Below are 20,559 nucleotides of genomic sequence, written 5' to 3'. Positions count from 1 at the left end.
TCCTACATTTCATATCAGGAAAGTTAAGTTTCTTCCACATTTATTGTTTGAGAATATGATTCGATTTTCGAGAAAACATACATAAGTTTATACGACAGTTTTCCAAATGTGCAAATACTTCTTCATGTTTGTTAACAAACTAACTAAACGAGATAAAAATGAAGTGAATCGGCGCACCGACTTTAATATCTCTCGAAAAAAGTGAAACAAATATGTATATCAGCTATATAAGACTAAATATATGCACTAAAATATCTTTTAAAATGCTTTGTAGCATGAAAAGGTCGTCTCGCTTACTCTTTTGTGCCGCGACCGGGCAATATCCAACTCCGCGATTATGGGAATGGGCTATTTCCAGTCTGATTTTCTTAAAATTTGTTTTTTTAAAAGATTTTAAAATTTAAAATTGATGTACCAAGTTTGATTATGATAATTTAAATATTGGGTGCGAAATACTGGGGCGAAACTTAAAAACAATAAATTTTAGATAAACTATGTAGAGTCCACCAAATTTGTTGGCTCTAGTTTGTGTAGTCTCTGAGATATAGATAATACTGATAATACTGAGAAATGGATGAACATGGCAAGATAAACTTGGCGATGCTGATTAGGAATATAAGTATATACTTTATGGGATCCGAAATGAATTGAGGCACGCTCCGCGCTGTCTTAATCCGGTACTAATGGACATGCATATATGTATTTGATTTGCTATGGGAATGCGTATCGGTTCGTATTTGTATCGAGACTTGGTATAGCCCAGAACTGTGTTTACTATCGTACAAATTGGTCGTAAGGACTGGCATATGGTAAAAATTGCGATTGAATGAAAACTAATTATCCCTGACACTATTCTTTAAAACTTTAGCTGAAAATTTTGCAATATTTTTTCGAGCATATCTTTTTAACGATCCATTTGTATATTCAGTGTTTAATTCTAAAACTCAAATATTCAGATTGATATAGCATAAAAGAGAGAGTTTTTTTTAATAAATTAGTGAAAAGTATGACATGTTTTTCTAAATCCTTTTTGGTTTACTCGAATATCTCTCTTTTTCACTGAGATTTTGCACTTTAAATTTTGCATAATTGTGGTCCTAAACCTTAACTCTAATACAATAATCGGACTAGTAAACAAAAAGGCTATACGACTTGATTAATTCCATTCATCTCATCGTTAAGAGCACAGAAACTGGATTAGTTTTTGAGTTATTGTTATTTATTATTGTATAGTTTAAGTTTAGAATAAGGTTGTTAATGTAAAAATCTAGAATCTGGGCAAACAGCAAATAAAGTTTATGTTCCCAGTACAATCTGTGTTATATGTGCTGCTAACTAGTCGATTAACCCTCGCCTGGTGCATAAATACAAAAACACACATCACAGAATGACTGACGCAAAGGCAAACAGAAAGACAGAAACTCACAGGGATACAATGTGAGAGCGACAGAGATAGGCAAAGCCAAGCGAATGCAGCTTTGCCATGACCTTGACCACTGATAAATATCTTCATCCGGCGCCTCCCACCCACCCTCACCACCTTCATCACTCAATTCTCAAACTATTCGTAGCACACTTCTTAAACTTTTCGGTATTACATACATATAGGTATTATTATCATCATTCTTTCATTTACATTTCGATGCCATAGGTTTACAATTTTCGTACTGTTGACTATTCTTTTTTAATAAATATTGACATTACTTATCAATAAAATAAATTGTTCGTGCATATATGTATGTATGTATGTACACACACAAAGAAGAAAATGAACTCGGCAAACTGTCATAATTACAGTTGTTAAATATCACACGCACAACCAACACCCACGCCCACACCCACACCCACAATCACCCACCCAAGCACACACAAAAAGAAAGACGACAATAATCATGTTGATAATTAGAAAATCCAATAGATAAATCTTTCAGACGCTGCTGCTGCTGCTCCCTTTTTAACAATGGAGATTTTTCATTTTACTGGTTTTGTACTTCTTCATCATCTGCCAATTAAGAAGTAATTGAGTTGTCACTGATTCCTGGCTAAAAGTTCTCCCCCTTTCACCCCTTCCATCCATTTACCCATTGACTGTCCGATTAGATATTCCAAAGATTTACCCATCTATCATTTGTCAAACCAATTTACTGGCAAAAAACACATAAGGCCAAGGACGCCATCGAGATGGTTATTAGTACTAAGAAAGGGTATTATGATATCCAAATTGATGTTGTTCGCCAAAACTGTGTAATAAATGCGGGCAACCGGATGTTAGAACTTTGTCCAATGAATTTTTATGAATTTTAAATTGTCCTTCTCAAGTTCTGCAAACTGCATATTGAGGAGGGGTCGACCACTGACCGCCCCGCACCCTTGATCAAGATCTACTATATGCGTATACATACTTGTTACTCTTATCATATAGAAATGATAACTATTTATGGATCTTGGATGTATCATAAATGTATATGATTCGCGTGAACCCCTCGCCACAATTAGAGCGGCAACCCCAACTAAGAAGCATTGCCACCACCAACACCATCACTTCCTCCCACCAGTTCCCCACAGCCATCGCTACCGCGGCGCCGCCGCCGCCTATGACTCCGACTACGAGTCATCGTCGTCATCGAAGCAGACGACAACGACGCTAAGTAACAGTTGAGGTTCTAAACTCGTGTTGTACGGTTCGCTGCTCCTAGTTAAAGGAAATATATAGATACGTGCGAAAAAAAATCAAATGATTTATATTTACGCGAGTCGAAAATAGTTTCGAAAAACTTATAAATATACTTATAGACAAATTAAACAAATGCCAGGGCCAACAACATATCTAAAGTCTAAGGGCAAACGAAAATAAATCGCATTTGATTGATTGATGGCATAAGACCGTAATTTTAAAGGCGATAACGGAAAGCAAACACAAGAAATCAAATGTAAGAAGTGAATGATAATGAAATCAATTGATATAGAGTGATAAAACACTTGTAAAGCTCCAACACACACACACACATAGAGAGAGCGAGAACCTATGACAGACAGACTTCCTACTCTAGTACCCTCACACCCCCATCATCAAGATTGCTGTCTGATCATCGGATCATCATCATCATCTGATCATGACCAAGTGTTAATTTAACGCCTGTGTTCTACATAAAACCCCAAAAAAAAAAAAAAATAATAATAAAATGTGTGTACACATACTGAGTGTGTTCCAGTGGGCAGTGGGCAGATGATGATGATGGTGATAACAACAAAACCTCAACATCATAAATTTATTTGCATACGATAATTTCTTAATTGCACTATCACAAATCATCGTCATGGTTGTCGCCATTGTAAATATTTAAATATACTATGTATAATATGAAATGTTGCGGTTTCTCCTCCGGCCTGCCCGGGAGTTGGAGGTTGATAACAGTCGACGCCTTGGACAGAGACTCAAGCCGCAGTTCGGTTCAGTTCTCTTCCCTACAACTGTGTAAACATTTGCCATTTATTTCTTTTCTTTTTTCATTTTTCATATTTATTTAATAATAGCAAATTTTATTCTTATTTTTTTCCCCCCTTGTTGTTGTCGTTTGTATTTTATTTCTTTCATAATTTATACTATTTACTTTGTTCTTAAGGGCAATAACTGAAAACAGAAATTGTGGCAAATGGCAAATCGAAATGATAGCAAAAAATGAATGGATCGCTTTTCATGGACAACAAAAATGACAAGTGGGGAGTGCTGAAAGGGGGGGGCCAAGAAAAAGGTTTGCCAGTTCGATATCATTAGATAAACATGGGTGACTTTATCTGTCGGCTTCGTTGCCACTTTTTATCAATACAATCTAGGATTATTATTAAGAATATGGTTTTAATGGGAAATCTCTAATATACATACTTTTCTCTTTAATATTGGAAATGCAAATAAGCTCTATGAGGCGAGAGAATGTATATTAAATAATTCTAGATAAGAATTTATAGTAATTAGTTAGTTCTTTCGCGAAATTGTCATAATCGCTTTGGATTGGTTTGTGTTATCTATGAATCCGTTTCATAAATTCTAAAAATTTCATCAAGTCTTTACTTTTATTCGTTGGACGACGATAAGAATCTCAGTGCATTAAAAGCAATCGTTTTTATTGCTGGCCAATAGAAATGACCATATGATATATATGGGTCTTTAACAAATAGTCAAGAAGCTTTACTACTGAGACAATTTGACAACCAAATTTGACTGACCGCAGCCCGTTGCTCTCTTTCTCTCTCTCTCTCCCCCTCTCTTTCTGTCACTATCTTTTGCTATTTTCAGTTTTGTGTTTTTTTATGGTCATATCACGCGCTCGGTTTTGGGTGTATCTGTATCTATATCTGAAAAACCATTCGCCCATTACGCCTTTGCGGAGAAGTGTATGATTTATGGGCTGTCGATGATGAATTGCAACCGATTTGCCAGTTACCAGTTACCAGTTGGTAGCAATCAAACGATTGACCCCTAACAAACGCCAATCCAAAAAAAAACAAAAAACAAAAAAGGAACAAAAATTCGGCAAACACCTATTAACTAATGTAGATTCCGTCAATGGTATATAGTTTTATTGTCGCGTGCAGAATCATTAAACGATTTAGGTGAAGTACTGGCCAATTGAATTGATAAAGCCGTGCCGATAAGAATCCGATGGAATCTAAATCGAAATCGATCATTAGGCTCGAAAGGGGAAAGTACTACAGTTCCCTGATTGTTTATGGGTCGCAATAATTGTTCATTTCTCACTGTGGTGTAATAATAATATTTCAAATAGCCGGTTCTGAATGATTCAGAAACGGGACACTCTGCGGCCGTAATAAATAGCCGGCAGATAGCACTTGTGAATCCCAAAAGAATAACACGATTTATTTTACTCATGATCAATAACATAATATATCGTAAAATAACTTTGGAGAATTTCTTACAACTCAAATAAAAAAATACACAATGTCAAGATCAATCGAATTGAAATAGTTCTCAACTCTCAAAGTGTCGGGGACAAGTACTTGAGAACTCTAGCACGACCTTTGCTCCTCCTTCTACTTTTCTCAAGTGTCCAGGAATACGAAAGCAAACGCCATAGAAACACAACACAAATTTGTATTGAACACTCGACAGTTCCGTTTTGCCATTAGTCTTACATTTAATTGGCTAAAACCAATAAATGTTTACTTCAGCTTCTAATTACAAATGAAATTTTAAAAAATCTAAAAAAATACTCAAGTATTTTTTGAGTTTTATTTCAAGTCTACTTTGTAAGAAAGCAATGAAAAGAATTAAAGATTGACCTCTTTGGACAAGCGTAATAATAGTTTAAACAAATTATGAAAGAATATAAATAGAAGAAAATAACCAAACTCATCGAAACTTTAAACAAAAACAATTTAATTAAGGAATTTCGAGTAATGAATGCGGTGTGGGCAACGTTAGGGCAGGGGCGATTTATAATAAAAGTATACAATATAAATTTGGCACTAACTTGTGTTCTAGATATTCGATCTTATTGAAATTTGGGGACATGATGTTTCACAGTAAAAACTGTCACCTTTTATTATTGCATAAAGATACTTCAAGTCCTTCACCTGTTTTTCGTGATTTTCATGCTTCATTTCACCTAGGTAATAAGTAGCTTAATACCAAGTTTCAACCCAAAAGAAAGGGAAGAGTTATACTTTTGGTACGAGGGCTGTTCAAAAAGTCGTCGGCCTTCAAAAAAGTATCCTGCTGGCATCAAGGATAACTCTACGCAGGATCGTCTGAAATTATAATTTAAGCCGGCGTTAGATTTAGAATAAAAGATAAATTCAGTCCCGATCTCAATCAGAATTTTGAAATTTTTTTTTTTGCAAAAATGCGGCCGTACAAAAATTAAAGTCTGTTCTTAGCCCATTTATTTCTTCTTAAATATTAAAAATAAAATAATGGACAAAATCCTAAAATTCAGATTAACGTCGAGACTAAAATTATGGATATTCTGCGTCGATTGCATTTTGTTTCATTAAAATCGGCTCAGAATTACGAGCTGTATCCTTGCCGCCAGTTAAAAAAAAAGTTGGTTTCACCTATTAATTTTCAAGTTTGCTTTACATGAGGTGAAAATTGTCCCACAAAAAACATCATAAAAGTATTTAGAATTCGAAATATCCCTTTTGGGAAAATATTCTCAACACTCCAAAAAGAATAATTTAAGCTAAAGAAAAAAGAAAACGAAATAAATTGTTCCCAACCAAGAATACCCCGATTAAGTTTGCAATATAAAGTCGATACGCATAGACGGACGGATATTGCTTTGTCTATCGCCTTCTCATGCTGATCAGGAATATATATACTTTAAGGGGTTGGAAAGTATCTTTCTCTGTTTTCGACACATTTTCTTCCAATCAGTTGTGCTTTATGTTTTTGAGCAAAATGTTATTTGGAAAGTTTTGCTCAAGTATTTGAAATCTTTATCAATATATTCATTTCAGTTTGATATCTAAACATATATGTATATAGAAACCAGAATATCAAAATTTAATAATCAATGTCTGACAATTCCCACCAACAGTTCTCCGGTGCAATAGAGCCGCGCTCTGGCAATAAAAAGCAAGAAGATAAACAAGTCCGCTGGTGCAGTCGCTTGGAGCAGCAGCTGACCAGGCAGGAGCGCTCAACAAAGTTTCCTATAGTGGGCGCCTTGGTCCATAAGGCTCTGCGGCGGCGTGAGAAGGAGAAGGCTGAGGCCCAGTCTAGAAGCGACTGCAACAACAACAATACCACCACCAGTGACAGCGAATCGAAGGAAGAGTCGGGTAAAATGGTTCTACCCTTTGGTCTTGGCCCCGATGGCCATCATGTCGATGCCATACAAAGTGCTCCCAGTGCTCCGAGTGCCCCGGCAGCGCATCTGGTGATGCCACCGCCATATGCCCGTGGCCAAACGAATATCTACACGGGAGTTCCGATTATTGTGAATCCTTACATCGATTTTATTGTCGTCAATGGTGACGACCGCTACATGATCCGATGCGAAAGAAAATCGGTGCTGGAGCGCAGCGTGGAATTGGCCAAGCTAATACACGCCGGACCGAATAGCGGACGAAAGAGCGACAACCATTTTCAGATACTCAATGTGGATAAGAATGACTTTGAGTTAATTGTGCGATACATGGAAAAACATTTCATACCCTATCGGGATCACAAGCATCTGTTGAAAATCTTAGAACTAGCCGATCGTTTCAATGTACCCGACCTGGTAAGTGTTGCCTCTTTATTCTGTCATCAAATCCATGGCTAAACGATATTCCAATGGGCTCCACAGATCATCTACTGCATCCGCGAACTTGATCTCAGCATCTCGAGTGCCACAGCCCTGGACATATTTAAGGCTCTATGGTTCTACCAGGGCATCGCTCTGACCAACCAGCATCAGACGGTAATCACCACCCAAGAGACAGGATTGCAGTTGGCTCGCAAGCAGGCCTCCAAGGCCAAGGCCAAACAGGCGGCGGCCGCCCAGAACTCCACTGCACATGAAAATGGGGCCGATGGCGATGGAGCTCAAAAAAATCTCATACCGAATCCGAATCCCTTTACCACCGAGGACTATGGCGTGGCTCTACTCCACAACACCCTCCAATTGATTGACATGCATGCTGAACTCTTGCTTTCGATGCGTGAAATCGCTGATCTCCGTTTCGAGGAGCTGGAGACTCTAGTGAAACGCGAAACGCTGCAACTACGCTCCGAGCTCACCCTCTTCGAATGCCTGGCCACGTGGAGTCTGGCCGAGTGCGCCCGCAAGAATCTCGATGCCACTCCAGAAAATCGTCGCACTGTTCTGGGACCCTTATGTCTGACACCCAGATACTTGCGCATGAGCTCCGCCGAGTTCCGACGTTGTTGCGAGAGAATCGAACTGCTCCCGCCCCTGGAGACTTCACTGGTCAGCGATGCACTAGAGGGTAAGTTGGATTTTATTTGAACTCGATTAATGGGACTGATTGGTATTATCTATCTAAGTCATAGATAACTATATCAAAGATCAGAAAACCATAACAGATATCTACATATATAGTTAGCACTTACTTATTCTTAACCTACATTATAAATTAATCTTGATGAGAACGACAACTGCCTTTCATATTTGTCTTTTTGGTTAATATGCTTTTACCATATCAAATCGGGATATTCCTAATCCAAACCGATCAAATTGTTCGTCATTTACTATATCAAATTAATATATTCCATAAACCTATAAAGCAATAAGCTATAGATTCCATATCGAACATAAAAATTTACAAAATCTAAACTCGATGGAAAGCAAAAACTAAAAGTTTGTGATACAAAAACAGGATTTTACACGTCATTCAAGTCGCAATGGATTTCTTTAACAATATTATGAATTAGTATGTAAGAAGTGAAAAAAATTTCAAAGATTTAAACGGTTCCGGCAGATTGGGCCTGGGGCGATAAATACCCTTAAATATTTCTCTATAATTTTTGAGACGCAAAGTTACTTTTGAAATCGTTGAAACCCAAAGAAGGTTTTAATATCTTTCCTGAGCGAGGTTCTAAATCATCTTTGTAAACCTTTACCAAATCCTACAGACAGATTTATTTCTTGAACTTTTGTATACGCCCCCAATTTGATACAAAATAGAACGTTATTGACAGTATTTTATATCGGTTAGCGGCCACAGTTTGGATTAAAAACTGTGGCATTTCTGAAGTTCACTTTGTATTTATGTAAATTTCTCTTTTCTCATTGCAGGCAAAAAGCTGAAAAATCTGACAGATCAGCAAACAGAGCTGCTGGATAAGTTCCGACAGCCACGAGCTGAATATGCCCGCATGCCAGTGCATCTCAGTGATCGGAGTAGCCCAAAGAACTATCCAAAGAAGATGAGATTGGCCCACGAGGGTCGACCCACAGAGGAGGGTTGCTGGGAAAAGGCTGGCATGAATTGTCTGCGTGTGTTCGTTTGCATATTCGATTGATCCGAGGATGATGGGGGGGAGGATGAGGACGACGATGATGAAGATGAGGATGAGGATGACGATGAGGAAGAGGCGGATGAGGAGTACGAGGCAAACGACGATGAAAATGAAGATCAGAACGATCCCACATAGACTTGTTGCATAAACGAATATTAGCGCTTATGAATTACATATAACTATATAGATATATATATATATATAGTAAATGATTAATAAATTAGTCTTATGGTTATAGAAACAAACAAATGGGTTAAGACCTCACAAAACAAAAACTTTTACAACTGCAAAAAAAAAAAAGAAAATGAGGACATACCAAGCTACCAAGTGCTGACAGTGATTTTATAGCAGCCAATTCTAACAAAAACTATATAGAAGAAGTTTGTTATATATATATGTATGTATGTATGTACGTAGGTTAAATAAAACTATCAACCGATCGATTGAATGTTTTTTTTTTTTTTAAATTGCTAGTCAAATAAATAAAACTTTTATACAACTTTATGCAACGTTTTGTAGCTGGACTCAACATACATAAATAATAATGAAATCAAATAAAATCAAACAACAAATTAACTAAACTTAGGCATTTATCACAAATAGAAACTACAAACTAAACAAATTAATCACCAAAAACAAAAAAACAAAACAAAAATATTATGAAAATAGTGCAAAATCGTATTTGGGCCCGGCCATAACTAATTAATGAACACGAAACAAATACAAATACAAATTGTTTAATTTTACCTAATTTTAAAACGATATGATAAAAAAGATGGAATTTATATAGCAAAATATGTTACAACTTTAAAACTCTGTTGGCTTTAATTACAAAAAACAAAAAAAAAAAAACAAAAAAACATGAAAAATACCAAAAAATCAAATGAAACTCCTATATACGAAAGCGCGTAAACAAATTTAAACAATAACAATCAGATTAGCATTAATTAAACACGAAATTGTTAAGAGAATTATGCATTTTATTAGCTGTTTAATACTTCTGTTGCAATTGTGCGAAATATAAATTTAATTAAGAAAATCGAAACCAACTAAAACATTCAAAGCAAAATAAGTTAAATAAACAGATTAACAAACAAACAAAAAAACAAAACGCATCAATAAATATATGTACATAATTTTCTAAAATACATTTTATAAACTCTGGTCATTTAAATCTATCCAATTTTTAATCTAGTTTTGCCCAATGCCCAATTGTATTCAATTTTCTTGTATATGCAAATCTATTTTTGTTTTATAATTTTAACAAATAACTTGTGGATCAAACAACTAAAATGTGTCAATGAATGAAAGCCTTTTCTAGTTATGTTTTCTATATTTAGATCAAATTTTGTGATTTTTATTAATTAGCTTAAGAAGAAAAATATATTGTTATCCAAAATTTTTCGTTACATTTTTTTTTCAATTTGGTGTATCAGTTTTTAGTTGAAACCTCATATACTTGAATTTTTACCATTCACCTAATTCTTAAGAAAACTATCCTCATGTAGGTGAAAATAATAAAAAATTACAATTTTGCAGGTGTTAAACAACAAAACATTTTTAATATATCAACGTACATTTATTTTGAAGCAATCAGCTTATTCCTAGAGATGAATGAAGATTATTTCGGGATCCAATAGTTGAAAAACATAGGCATAACTTTTTTTCTCACGCTCTTTTTTACAATATATTTTACAAGTTCATTAAAATTTCTGACTTTCAATTCAGTGAACGATCTGTTGGGTATAATTTTGTATTTCTTATTTTGCATGTGCTTCATCTTCAAACATTTTTAAACTAAATATTTTACATTTCATCAACGTCTCACAATGATCAACAATCTTAAACTGTAATAGTGTGGCTCAAATAGCATGTAATTCGAATGTTTTAGTTGATCTACGGGAAGATATACGATTTACTCGATCAAACTTGATCAAATTCGACTCGCCATTATTAAGTGTATTAAACTAATAAAGTTATTGATCTAAATCTTCACTTTCGATTGGATAAATGTCAGACACACAAAGTCGAACAATATTGAAGCTTCCATGCAACATTTTAGCACTGTGGCTTAAATTAGCTCCCAAGATGGAACAGATGGACCACCCCAGGAGACTATGAGACACTCGTGGATTGTTCATGAGAATGTTTAAATAGTAATGAAGAACTATTTCTTACTACTCAATAGTATTTGTATTAATGAAATGTTGAACAGCTGGCGATTCAACTTTATTTGGCATATATGTACAATGGTGGTCAGAAATTTATGACATGTTCAATTCTCGGACTTTAGTTTTGATTTTCTCGGCTACTAAGTAACTTAATTATCTAATTTTGAGCCGATTTAAATGAAAAATATATCATTCGGCGGGAAATTCAAATCACTTTCTTACCTAGTTTAAGGAAAAAAGTACTTTGGTATAAATTAGTGTCGTCATGAGTGCCCACCACAGTATACGAATTGTGAAAAGTTAGAGAGGAATACTAGAGACAAATCAAATAAGTGGTATTAATGAAGCTACTGCAATGTTGAAAGAGCATCATTAGTCATGTTAAAGTAATTTCACCTGAAGAAACTGAAATTCACTCTTTTATCCATCTACAATACAGTTAGAAGTTTCTTGAAAGTAAAGGTTCCAAATTAAAGAAATTCTTAAAAGTAAATGCAGATCTTGACTTAAGGACAAACTTGGCAAAATGAACTGGATAGCGCTTAAACAGGCAGAATATGAATTTGAATGTCCTTCTTGATGACATAAAAAACAAATTGTACGATATTCTGGTTGAAAAAATCTCTCGTACGGTTTCTGACCAATTGTGCAATAAAGGTGAAATTTAAAAAAAGGGGATATTTATTAAGACCGTTTGTCTATGTATTTATATCATATAGGCTTCTTAGATAAAGCGTTTATCCAATTTGACGTCTGTAGACAGAGGAAAGTAACAAAATCAAACTTTTACGTGTATACTAACTTCGGCATTGCCAAATTAGCCCGGCTCCTTGGCTTTCTATACCATCCGAGGACGTCCGATACACTTATTACTCCTGATCACTTTCTATGAATATATCCAATGTGTAGATTGCATGTCAGCCATTGAATTTCGACCTCAAACGAAACGGAATGTCAAACAATGACTCTTATAAGGCACCCAGGATAAGGCCAAAGGGTTTTTCGTCTGTTGCAGATTATAAAGCAGAGAACATTTCTATATGAGAAATATGCCAGCACCTGTCGCACAGTTACCTGATGGAAAAGGCATTAAATCAATTCAAAGTAGTTTTTCTCTTGTTTAACTTACCTACATTACAGTAAACATTACAGAAATAAACATCATCATAAAACACATCAGAAATAAACAACTTAACCATTTGGCTTCAGCGCAACTTGTCAAACTATTCAGCATCACAGAAAAGACAGAGATAGAATGAAATCAACAATAAAATCGAGAGGGAAGAGAGATGAATGTGACTGAAATGGCAACAATTGAATGAATTCGCCACTCTTATGTGTACATACATTTATTTTATTTATTACCTATTTATGCTAAGTAATTAATTACAAAGTATGAACAGTTCTACTACTAGATAAAGGTGGTGGGCCTTAAGGTATGTCCTAGATTCAAGCCTACAAAAATCATGGTTCACTTATTATTTTAATTATATAAAAGATAAAGCTGAATTTGTGCAAAATAAGTATGCAAGAATTTAATAAAATGGAAGTGATGCACAAATCAATTAATTGTAAAAAAAAAAATGCTTACCAATTCGGTCAAGCTAAAACTCTTTTTTGATCCAAATCATCTTAAAAATTCAAGTTTATGATGGTTGTCATATAGTTGAAACATCGTTAGCTTGCACGGCTATTTCTGGCATTGCCATTGTGAAGATAATAGGTCAAAGGATTTCTTGTGTCCTGTCTAATGGCGCGAAGTCTCAATGATAAAATGAAAATAACAAAACAGGTTTTGCCCCAACGATGTACTCATGAGTCTCCATTTTGCTACACAAAATTTGGCTTGTCTGCAATAATTAAATTATTTTAATTAATCGTTACAGAACACACAACATCGATACGAACCGTTATATTTAAAATATATGTACTAGTTTGAGATTAGAGTTACGTTCGATTTTTAAAAATGTAAACATTCTCATTTGATAGAGCTGACAAAAAATTCCGATGAATATGTTTGTTTTATTCGATAGAGAGACTTATCGATAATTATGTCGATGACGACTAGTCGATTAACGAATAGTTGTTTTTTGCAATAAGTTCACTGCTTTTCGTCTCTTTTACTTTGACCATCTCTAGGGAAACTGACTACGTAGGAAAATTGTTCAGTGGAAAAAGTATTACAAATATACAGGAATATTCATTAAAAAAAAATTAGGCATTGAATTGTGAGCTTATTAACAAACAGCTAGGAAAATGAATATGTAAGTAACATTAACCAATATCTCAATCATTCTCCAGCACCACGAATAAGTTCCGCTAATCGGTAATTTGCATGGGCGAGAGATTTGTGTGAAAATCAATAGAATTCAAAATGGCAGAAAAAAAGAAAAGAAAAAACAGACAACAACAAAATTCACATTAGATACGAAAATTATATAAAAAGCATTCAGATTCCGTTGACCGAGACAAAAAATTTTCAATTTGGATCTGCTTTTTTTTGCTCAAAATTTCTAGCTTATGGCACAAACAAGAAACATTGTTAATGGTTACGGTCATTTCAGGTATAACGGACAAATGAACGCGTACGGAGGCGGTGGCATTGGTGCTGGCATGCCCACTCAACGCATGGGTCCGCCTGGAGGTGGCGGAGCCATGTTTCAACGAAATCGGTCAGCTCCCTATCCGGGATTTAATGGCAGTGGTGGCGGCAGCGGGCCGATGAATGGCGGTGGTCCTCGGCGCCCTGGTGGCCCCGGGACCATGTCAGCCAATCGTGACAATCAAAATCGTCCGCCTTCAATGCATGGCTCCTACTTGCCAAAGATTGTGTGGTCCGAGGTCAACTTGACGCCATTCCGCAAGAATTTCTATAAGCCCTGCGATACGGTGCTGGCTCGCACCCAGGGAGAAACGGACAGCTATCTAAGTAGCAATGAGATCACCATCAAGGGCATAGAGGTTCCGACGCCCAGCATTGCATTCGAAGAGGGAGGCTTCCCCGATTATGTGATGAACGAGGTGCGCAAACAGGGATTCGCCAAGCCCACGGCCATACAAGCTCAGGGTTGGCCCATTGCTCTTAGTGGCCGTGATTTGGTGGGCGTTGCTCAGACTGGTTCGGGCAAAACTCTGGCCTACATTCTACCCGCTGTGGTGCACATAAACAATCAGCCTCGTCTGGAGCGCGGCGATGGGCCCATTGCTCTAGTATTGGCGCCCACCCGTGAGTTGGCCCAACAGATCCAGCAGGTGGCCAGTGAGTTTGGCAGCAATACACAAGTGCGCAACACTTGCATATTTGGTGGCGCTCCAAAGGGGCAGCAGGCTCGAGATCTGGAACGCGGCGTAGAGATTGTAATTGCTACTCCAGGTCGCTTGATTGATTTCCTGGAGCGTGGAACCACATCGCTGAAGCGGTGCACCTATCTTGTCCTTGACGAGGCCGATCGAATGCTTGACATGGGCTTTGAGCCTCAAATTCGTAAGATAATGCAGCAAATACGACCGGATCGGCAGGTTCTGATGTGGTCAGCCACCTGGCCGAAGGAGGTGCGCCAATTGGCCGAGGAATTTCTTAATAATTACATTCAGGTTAATATTGGATCTCTCTCGCTGAGTGCCAATCACAATATACGTCAGATTGTCGATGTCTGCGATGAGTCCGAGAAGATAGTGAAGCTCATCAATTTGCTGACCGACATCTCAGCAGAGAGTGAGACTAAAACCATTATTTTTGTGGAAACCAAGAAGCGTGTCGATGAGATTACCCGCAATATTTCGCGACAGGGTTGGCGGGCCTGTGCCATTCACGGCGACAAATCGCAGCAGGAACGTGATTTCGTATTATCCAGCTTCCGGAATGGCCGACACTCGATATTAGTCGCCACAGATGTGGCTGCCCGCGGCTTGGGTAAGTAATCCCATCACTGCAGCAGGAGGATTATAGAATACTCCGTTGTTTGCTATTATTGTTGTTGTTCTTTACATACATCTAACTCTCTCGGCATAACCAAGCAATTGCCCATGTGCCTCTGTGCGTGGATCGAATCAAATCTCTAATCCCCCAGAATTAAAAACAAACCAATCCAAAAAATAAAAAGGAAAAATACCAACTACGGCATTTTTCCATCATTACTTATATGATTCGTCGCAATTGTCGCTTTCGATTCGATTTCGTTTTCTAAGCGATCAGCGATGAATCGGTCCAACACCGACACTCATTACACTTCCTCTTTAACAATCCTCCTTTTCCTTAATTACTACTTCTACTTCTTCTTAAACTTGCATATATTTTGCCACTTTTTGCAGGTTGAGTTCCCTTGTTAAAGTCGATCTCTTCCAGCTCTTTTTTAAAAACAAAAAAAACGAAAAAAAAAAAACAAAAAAACGTTAACAACAAAAACTAAATCATTTGAAAAGATCCTTCCCTGCTTAATGTTATACGTTTTTTCTTACTAGGGATGCAAATCGGTTTAAAGAAAATGTTACTAATTGGAAATTTATAATGGATTCAGAAAAAAAACAGACAGAGCTCAGTAGTTCCTTAGGATTAGCTTAAGTCGATTGAATTGGAGCCACTTAACCAAAAGAGAAAAATTACAACTTTTTCGCTCTCGGACAGAGAGAGAAAGGTTTAGGTTTAGTAATCAAGATAGTGGAAATGCAGAGAGAATTGTTAACCTCTTTGGATGAAATTAGGACTTCTAGTAAAGATGTTTTGTTTATATAAAGATTGGTCGTTATTCCAGCTAGTCTTTCTTCAGCCTTACTCCGATTATAAATTGAAATTATATAGAGTTTAGAACATATGCATCACTTAATTGAAAGTCGCGACCAAATCGCACTGATCCGGACCCTACGTTGGACAAAAACACATGGGATTATTCGTTTTGTCAGACATGCATATTTTTTTGATAACCGTTTGGCATCCCTTTAATGCTTTCTTTGCCCTCCTCCACCTTACTACCTACTTCCCCACCAACCACCACCATCCTCCCCACTTCCTATCATATATATATATTTTTTTTTTTGTTTTTTTTTACTTCCTTTCACTTTGTGTTTCTCTTTTTGCTTACAATTTTCTAAATCCCATTTCCTTAACCACTAAGAAAAAAAAAGAATAATAACATTTACAAACTAAAAGAATTTAAAGAAAAATTTAAAACATAATGGTGTGTGGGCTTAATAATAATGAGGGGAATGTATTTGTGTTCTCCATGCATTGCTGGTTATATTGAAGTTGATTTTATTTTTTTGTATTCTGTATCTGTATAAATATTACATTATGTATTTTTAGTTTTGTTGTTGTTGCTCTTCCTAATTGCTCTATTCTCTCAATCATAGTCTTTAGTTGTGTCTCGTCAAACAAGAAAAAAAAAAAGTAAAGAAAGGAACATTTTAAAAAAAAAAAAAGTGACAAAATCACATTGATTAGAATTTGCAACTCAGTCAAGGAGTCGTCGAATGGCCTAGCAAAATGAATATCTTGAAAAATAAATGTAATTAGTATATGGTTATGCACTTCTTATACACACACATATATATATATCTCATATATGTATGTGTAAATATTGATATAAATATCCTTGCAGGAAATATTAATTTTACCTATATACATTTTTGTGTATAGTTGATAAGCATTTCAAAAGTCGTCTTTTCGTTCCCATCAAATTACATAAAAAAATCCATTTTTAGATTCCCGCCAGCAAGGGTATACAAACTTCGGTGTTCCGATGTCCGGTATATTATTTAAAACAATTTTTTTTTATTTTTGTTTTTTACATTTTGCGGCCCAAACTATTTTTTGACTGATGCTCAATGTTTCGTAACTTTTTATTATGCATTTCACAACAATCGAATAAAAAGGGAAACAAAAGATTAAAACAAAAATCTATTCTAACTTAAATATTATGTCGCTCCTTTACTATTAATACTAAGAAAAGACAAAAAAAAAGAAACCTAAAAATTTGTGTGTGAACAAAAATATCATCAGCACTTTATGAAATGGACTTCGATTTTTCACAAAACAAAAAGTTAAAAGTTAAGACAAACCAAAAGTTATATACACAAAAAAATAAGAAAAAACAAAAAAAAAAAAAGAAAAATAAGCTAAATATACAAGTTGAGGGTTGAAATTTTATAAGTTTCTAGCATTTCGCGGGCCACCCATCTCTCTCTTCCTCATAGCAGAACTCGATGGACAGGATTAAGTGTAACAACAGCCGTGGATCAAAGTAGGCACACACCCAGCATCAATCTTTTCGCTATTTCTGCGTAAGAGTTTGACTATTCATTTAAAAATTAATTAAATCGTTCGTTTCTCATATATATATATATATAAACATATAGATCAACTATAGCCAGGGTAAGTACTAGGCTAAATCCAAAGACTTACTTTACACACATAGTTTTCCTTGTCTCTCTATCTCTTCGTCTTGTCTCTTATGAAATCCTGCAACCCCCTTAACACCCTATCCCAACTCACACACAACTCCCGAATATATATAACCCAAGCATCTGAACTATATAATATATCTCTATCTGTTTATCATAAGCATTCTTTTCCGATACCCTATTATATATATATATATATACAATATATTTTTCATTAATTATACATTTAATATTTAAATTTATACTTATAATTTTAATCAAGCCGTCTCTCTTGTATGCATTAAGCTTAAAAAAAAAAGATTTTTTAAAAAAATCTATGTGAAAATTTGTGTATTGATAATGAAAAGGTCGAGGTCCACATTTCTGCAGTATAAAAAAAACATATATCTGAAATTGATGATGATACAAAAACAAAAAAAACAATGAAACAACAAAAGAGAAAAGAAAGAAAAAAATAGCAAAAAAAAAGATGTATAGTTATTAATATACGCTAAAATAGTATTGATGGCGAAATTTTTGTTCAAAGTACAAAACATAAGATAAAAATCAAGTAAATCCAAAAAAAAAAAACCAAAAAACAAAAAAAAAACCGAAAAATATAACAACAAACAACCAAACACAAAATATGATTAAAAAAAAAACGAGAAAAGAATCCATTTAAAGTATTTTTAAGTTTTATCCCACAAATCGACACACACAAACTCACACGTACATAGAAAAATATGCATACACTCCAACATCAACACAAACACATACAAAAACACATAAATTAATGTTTTCGTTAAATAGTTTTTAAACTTTTGTTTTTTTTTTTTTTTACTTTTTTATTTTTGAAGTACATATTTGAGAAAGATTGTTTCTTCCGTTTAATTCGACTGAAAGATATATTTTTTGTGTTAACATTTTTATCAAACTTCTTCAATTTTCAAATTATATATATCGTATCGAATCGAATCGAATTATACGAATTACGATCATACAAATCGAATCAAACAATAAACACAGATGTTGACGATGTCAAGTTTGTTATCAACTATGATTATCCTTCGAACTCGGAGGATTATGTGCATCGCATTGGACGGACAGGACGTTCGAATAACACAGGGACGGCCTATACCTTATTCACCCACTCCAATGCAAACAAGGCCAATGATCTGATTCAGGTTCTGCGTGAGGCAAATCAGGTAACAAAAAAGTGCGAATTTTTCGAATAATTTCTATTTAACAATCTTTTTCTTTATCACTCCATTTAATAGACCATCAATCCCAAGCTGATGAACATGGCGATGAGTGGTGGAGGCTATCAGAAGCGCAATGGTGGTGGAATGGGCGGCTATCGCAGTGGCGGCAATGGTGGTTATCAAGGACGAAATCAGCAAATGGGCGGAGGCTATAACAACAATTCAAATGGCGTCAACAATTATCGAAACAACAATAGCAATCATAATATTAATGGCCGCATCGGTGGATACAATGGCGTAGGAGGAGGAGGTGGAGGAGTAGCTGGTACACCACCCACACGCTATGATCAGAAGCAGAGGTCGTCGCCACCTAACCTGCAGGGAGGCTACCGTAATGGCTACCAACAGGGTCCACATAATCCACACCAGCCCCAGCAGCAACCCAGCAGTGGCGGAAATGTGCCCTTCTCTAGGTTTAATCCCAATGCAGCCTGCTTTGAGCCCAAATCACAGAATCCAGCTGCAGTGGCAAGCGGCCAAGTGAAACCCCAGCAACAGGTGGCACCAGACACAGCAGCAGCAATTGCCGCTGCCAATTACGGTGCAGATCAGAAGCGTTCCCGTTTCTCGCCTTACAATATGAACTTTGCTCAGATGCCGCCGCCGCCATTGCCCCACCAGCAGCAACACCAGCAACAGCAACCTCAACAGCAGCAGGCCCAACAGCAACAACAACACCAACAGCACCAGCAGCAGCAGCATCAACCCTATGGCCAATATTCATCAATGTCCACAGGCATGGCCACTGTATCATTAAATGGCAATGCAGCAGCAGCAGCCGGTTATGGGCAAGTTGCTCAATATGCGGCCATGCCCACTCAAGTGGCTCCTTCTTATATGATGACGAATGGAGCTGGTGATATCTTTGCCTATCCGCCGCCTCCGTTGCCTGATCAAAACTAACGCAACACTAAAACACTAAGTCGAGAAGTTCTGCAACAAAAGCCAAATTTTTTAGATGATACTAAATTCTAGGTTCTTTGTTGTACGATTTCCTTAACATCCCCTTAATGGTCCGGCAACCTCCAACCCCCAACCCCCTATCATCCAAGTCCCCTATCAGAAACACCAAACAAACAAACAAAGCAAAGAACAGACACCCACACTCATACCAACACTCACACACACATACACTCATTTTTGGTGTAGATCTCTCCGCCCCATATCTTAGCTATATAATATGGTTTAATTTGAAATCAAATACGCTTTTCCAATTTGATACAAGACATGGCCAACAAAATATGAATTTGTTAACCCTCAACATACCCACTACCTTGTCAATTGCCCCGCTCCCCTCTCCCACTCATAACGTTAGTTTCTAAGACATTATAACTAAGTGTTTTACTAGGGCATTCGAGTGCCGCTGCTTTTGGCATTTAAACAAGAACACAGGAATACAAAAACTTTTTTCCAAGCATTTCCAATGCAAAGTCTCCCAAAGCGTATTTGATTTCCATCTTTCTATCTACTATCGCTATATATTTCCTTTTCAGTTTGTTCACACAAATATATATATATATATATATATATATATAATGTGTATATATATGTATATTCACAAACGATTCTCTCGAATATAACATTTTCAATTTTGTTAAATTTTAAAACATTTTCTTTTTGTTCCTTTTTTTGTTTTGCAATTTGCAATGTTTCCACTTTCACCCCCATTCAATACCTTCTTTACACTCACACCATCCACAGCCCAACCCACAAAATCAATGCAACACTATGTCAATTTCTTAGAATCAAATGCGTATTATTATAT

At 36.1% G+C, this 20,559-nt stretch overlaps 2 protein-coding genes and 1 long non-coding RNA gene across 8 annotated transcripts; 2 read left to right on the top strand and 1 right to left on the bottom strand.

Annotated features, from left to right (window-relative positions):
• Positions 1-5,548: 5,548 nt before the first annotated feature.
• Positions 5,549-13,279, bottom strand: LOC111518931. 6 transcript variants are annotated; one of them, XR_006954486.1, is made up of 6 exons: positions 13,066-13,273; positions 12,749-13,007; positions 12,523-12,612; positions 12,287-12,456; positions 11,960-12,231; positions 5,549-5,766 (listed from the first exon to the last, which is right to left on the bottom strand). It is a non-coding gene; the product is annotated as an uncharacterized LOC111518931 (long non-coding RNA). The 6 variants fall into 6 exon arrangements; XR_006954487.1 differs by lacking the exon at positions 5,549-5,766 and having other exon boundaries at positions 11,816-12,163; positions 12,291-12,456; positions 13,066-13,279; XR_006954484.1 differs by lacking the exon at positions 5,549-5,766 and having other exon boundaries at positions 11,816-12,231; positions 13,066-13,278.
• Positions 6,457-9,188, top strand: LOC6645012. Its single transcript, XM_023177163.2, has 3 exons — positions 6,457-7,244; positions 7,311-7,953; positions 8,763-9,188. Exons 1-3 carry the CDS (start codon positions 6,534-6,536, stop codon positions 8,987-8,989), a joined length of 1,581 nt encoding a protein of 526 aa, XP_023032931.1. The 5' UTR covers positions 6,457-6,533; the 3' UTR covers positions 8,990-9,188.
• LOC6645011 (DEAD-box ATP-dependent RNA helicase 20) lies at positions 13,276-20,218 on the top strand. Its single transcript, XM_002067701.4, has 4 exons — positions 13,276-13,421; positions 13,722-15,070; positions 18,559-18,737; positions 18,810-20,218. The coding sequence occupies exons 1-4, from the start codon at positions 13,414-13,416 to the stop codon at positions 19,695-19,697; spliced, it is 2,424 nt and encodes an 807-aa protein (XP_002067737.2). The 5' UTR covers positions 13,276-13,413; the 3' UTR covers positions 19,698-20,218.
• Positions 20,219-20,559: the final 341 nt, after the last annotated feature.

The sequence above is a fragment of the Drosophila willistoni genome (genome assembly GCF_018902025.1).
Source record: "Drosophila willistoni isolate 14030-0811.24 chromosome XR unlocalized genomic scaffold, UCI_dwil_1.1 Seg105, whole genome shotgun sequence".
Taxonomy (NCBI): Eukaryota; Metazoa; Arthropoda; class Insecta; order Diptera; family Drosophilidae; genus Drosophila; species Drosophila willistoni.
The sequence above is the reverse complement of the archived record's forward strand: the minus strand, read 5'-3'. Positions and strand labels throughout refer to the sequence as shown.

Bases quoted from the DNA above. Each gene is read 5' to 3' on its own strand.
- LOC6645012 (XM_023177163.2), top strand. From the start codon at position 6,534: ATGTCTGACAATTCCCACCAACAGTTCTCCGGTGCAATAGAGCCGCGC. The intron at 7,245-7,310 runs GTAAGTGTTGCC...TGGGCTCCACAG, and splicing joins GTTTCAATGTACCCGACCTG to ATCATCTACTGCATCCGCGA. The intron at 7,954-8,762 runs GTAAGTTGGATT...TTCTCATTGCAG, and splicing joins GGTCAGCGATGCACTAGAGG to GCAAAAAGCTGAAAAATCTG.
- LOC6645011 (XM_002067701.4), top strand. The intron at 15,071-18,558 runs GTAAGTAATCCC...CAATAAACACAG, and splicing joins TGTGGCTGCCCGCGGCTTGG to ATGTTGACGATGTCAAGTTT. The intron at 18,738-18,809 runs GTAACAAAAAAG...TCCATTTAATAG, and splicing joins TTCTGCGTGAGGCAAATCAG to ACCATCAATCCCAAGCTGAT.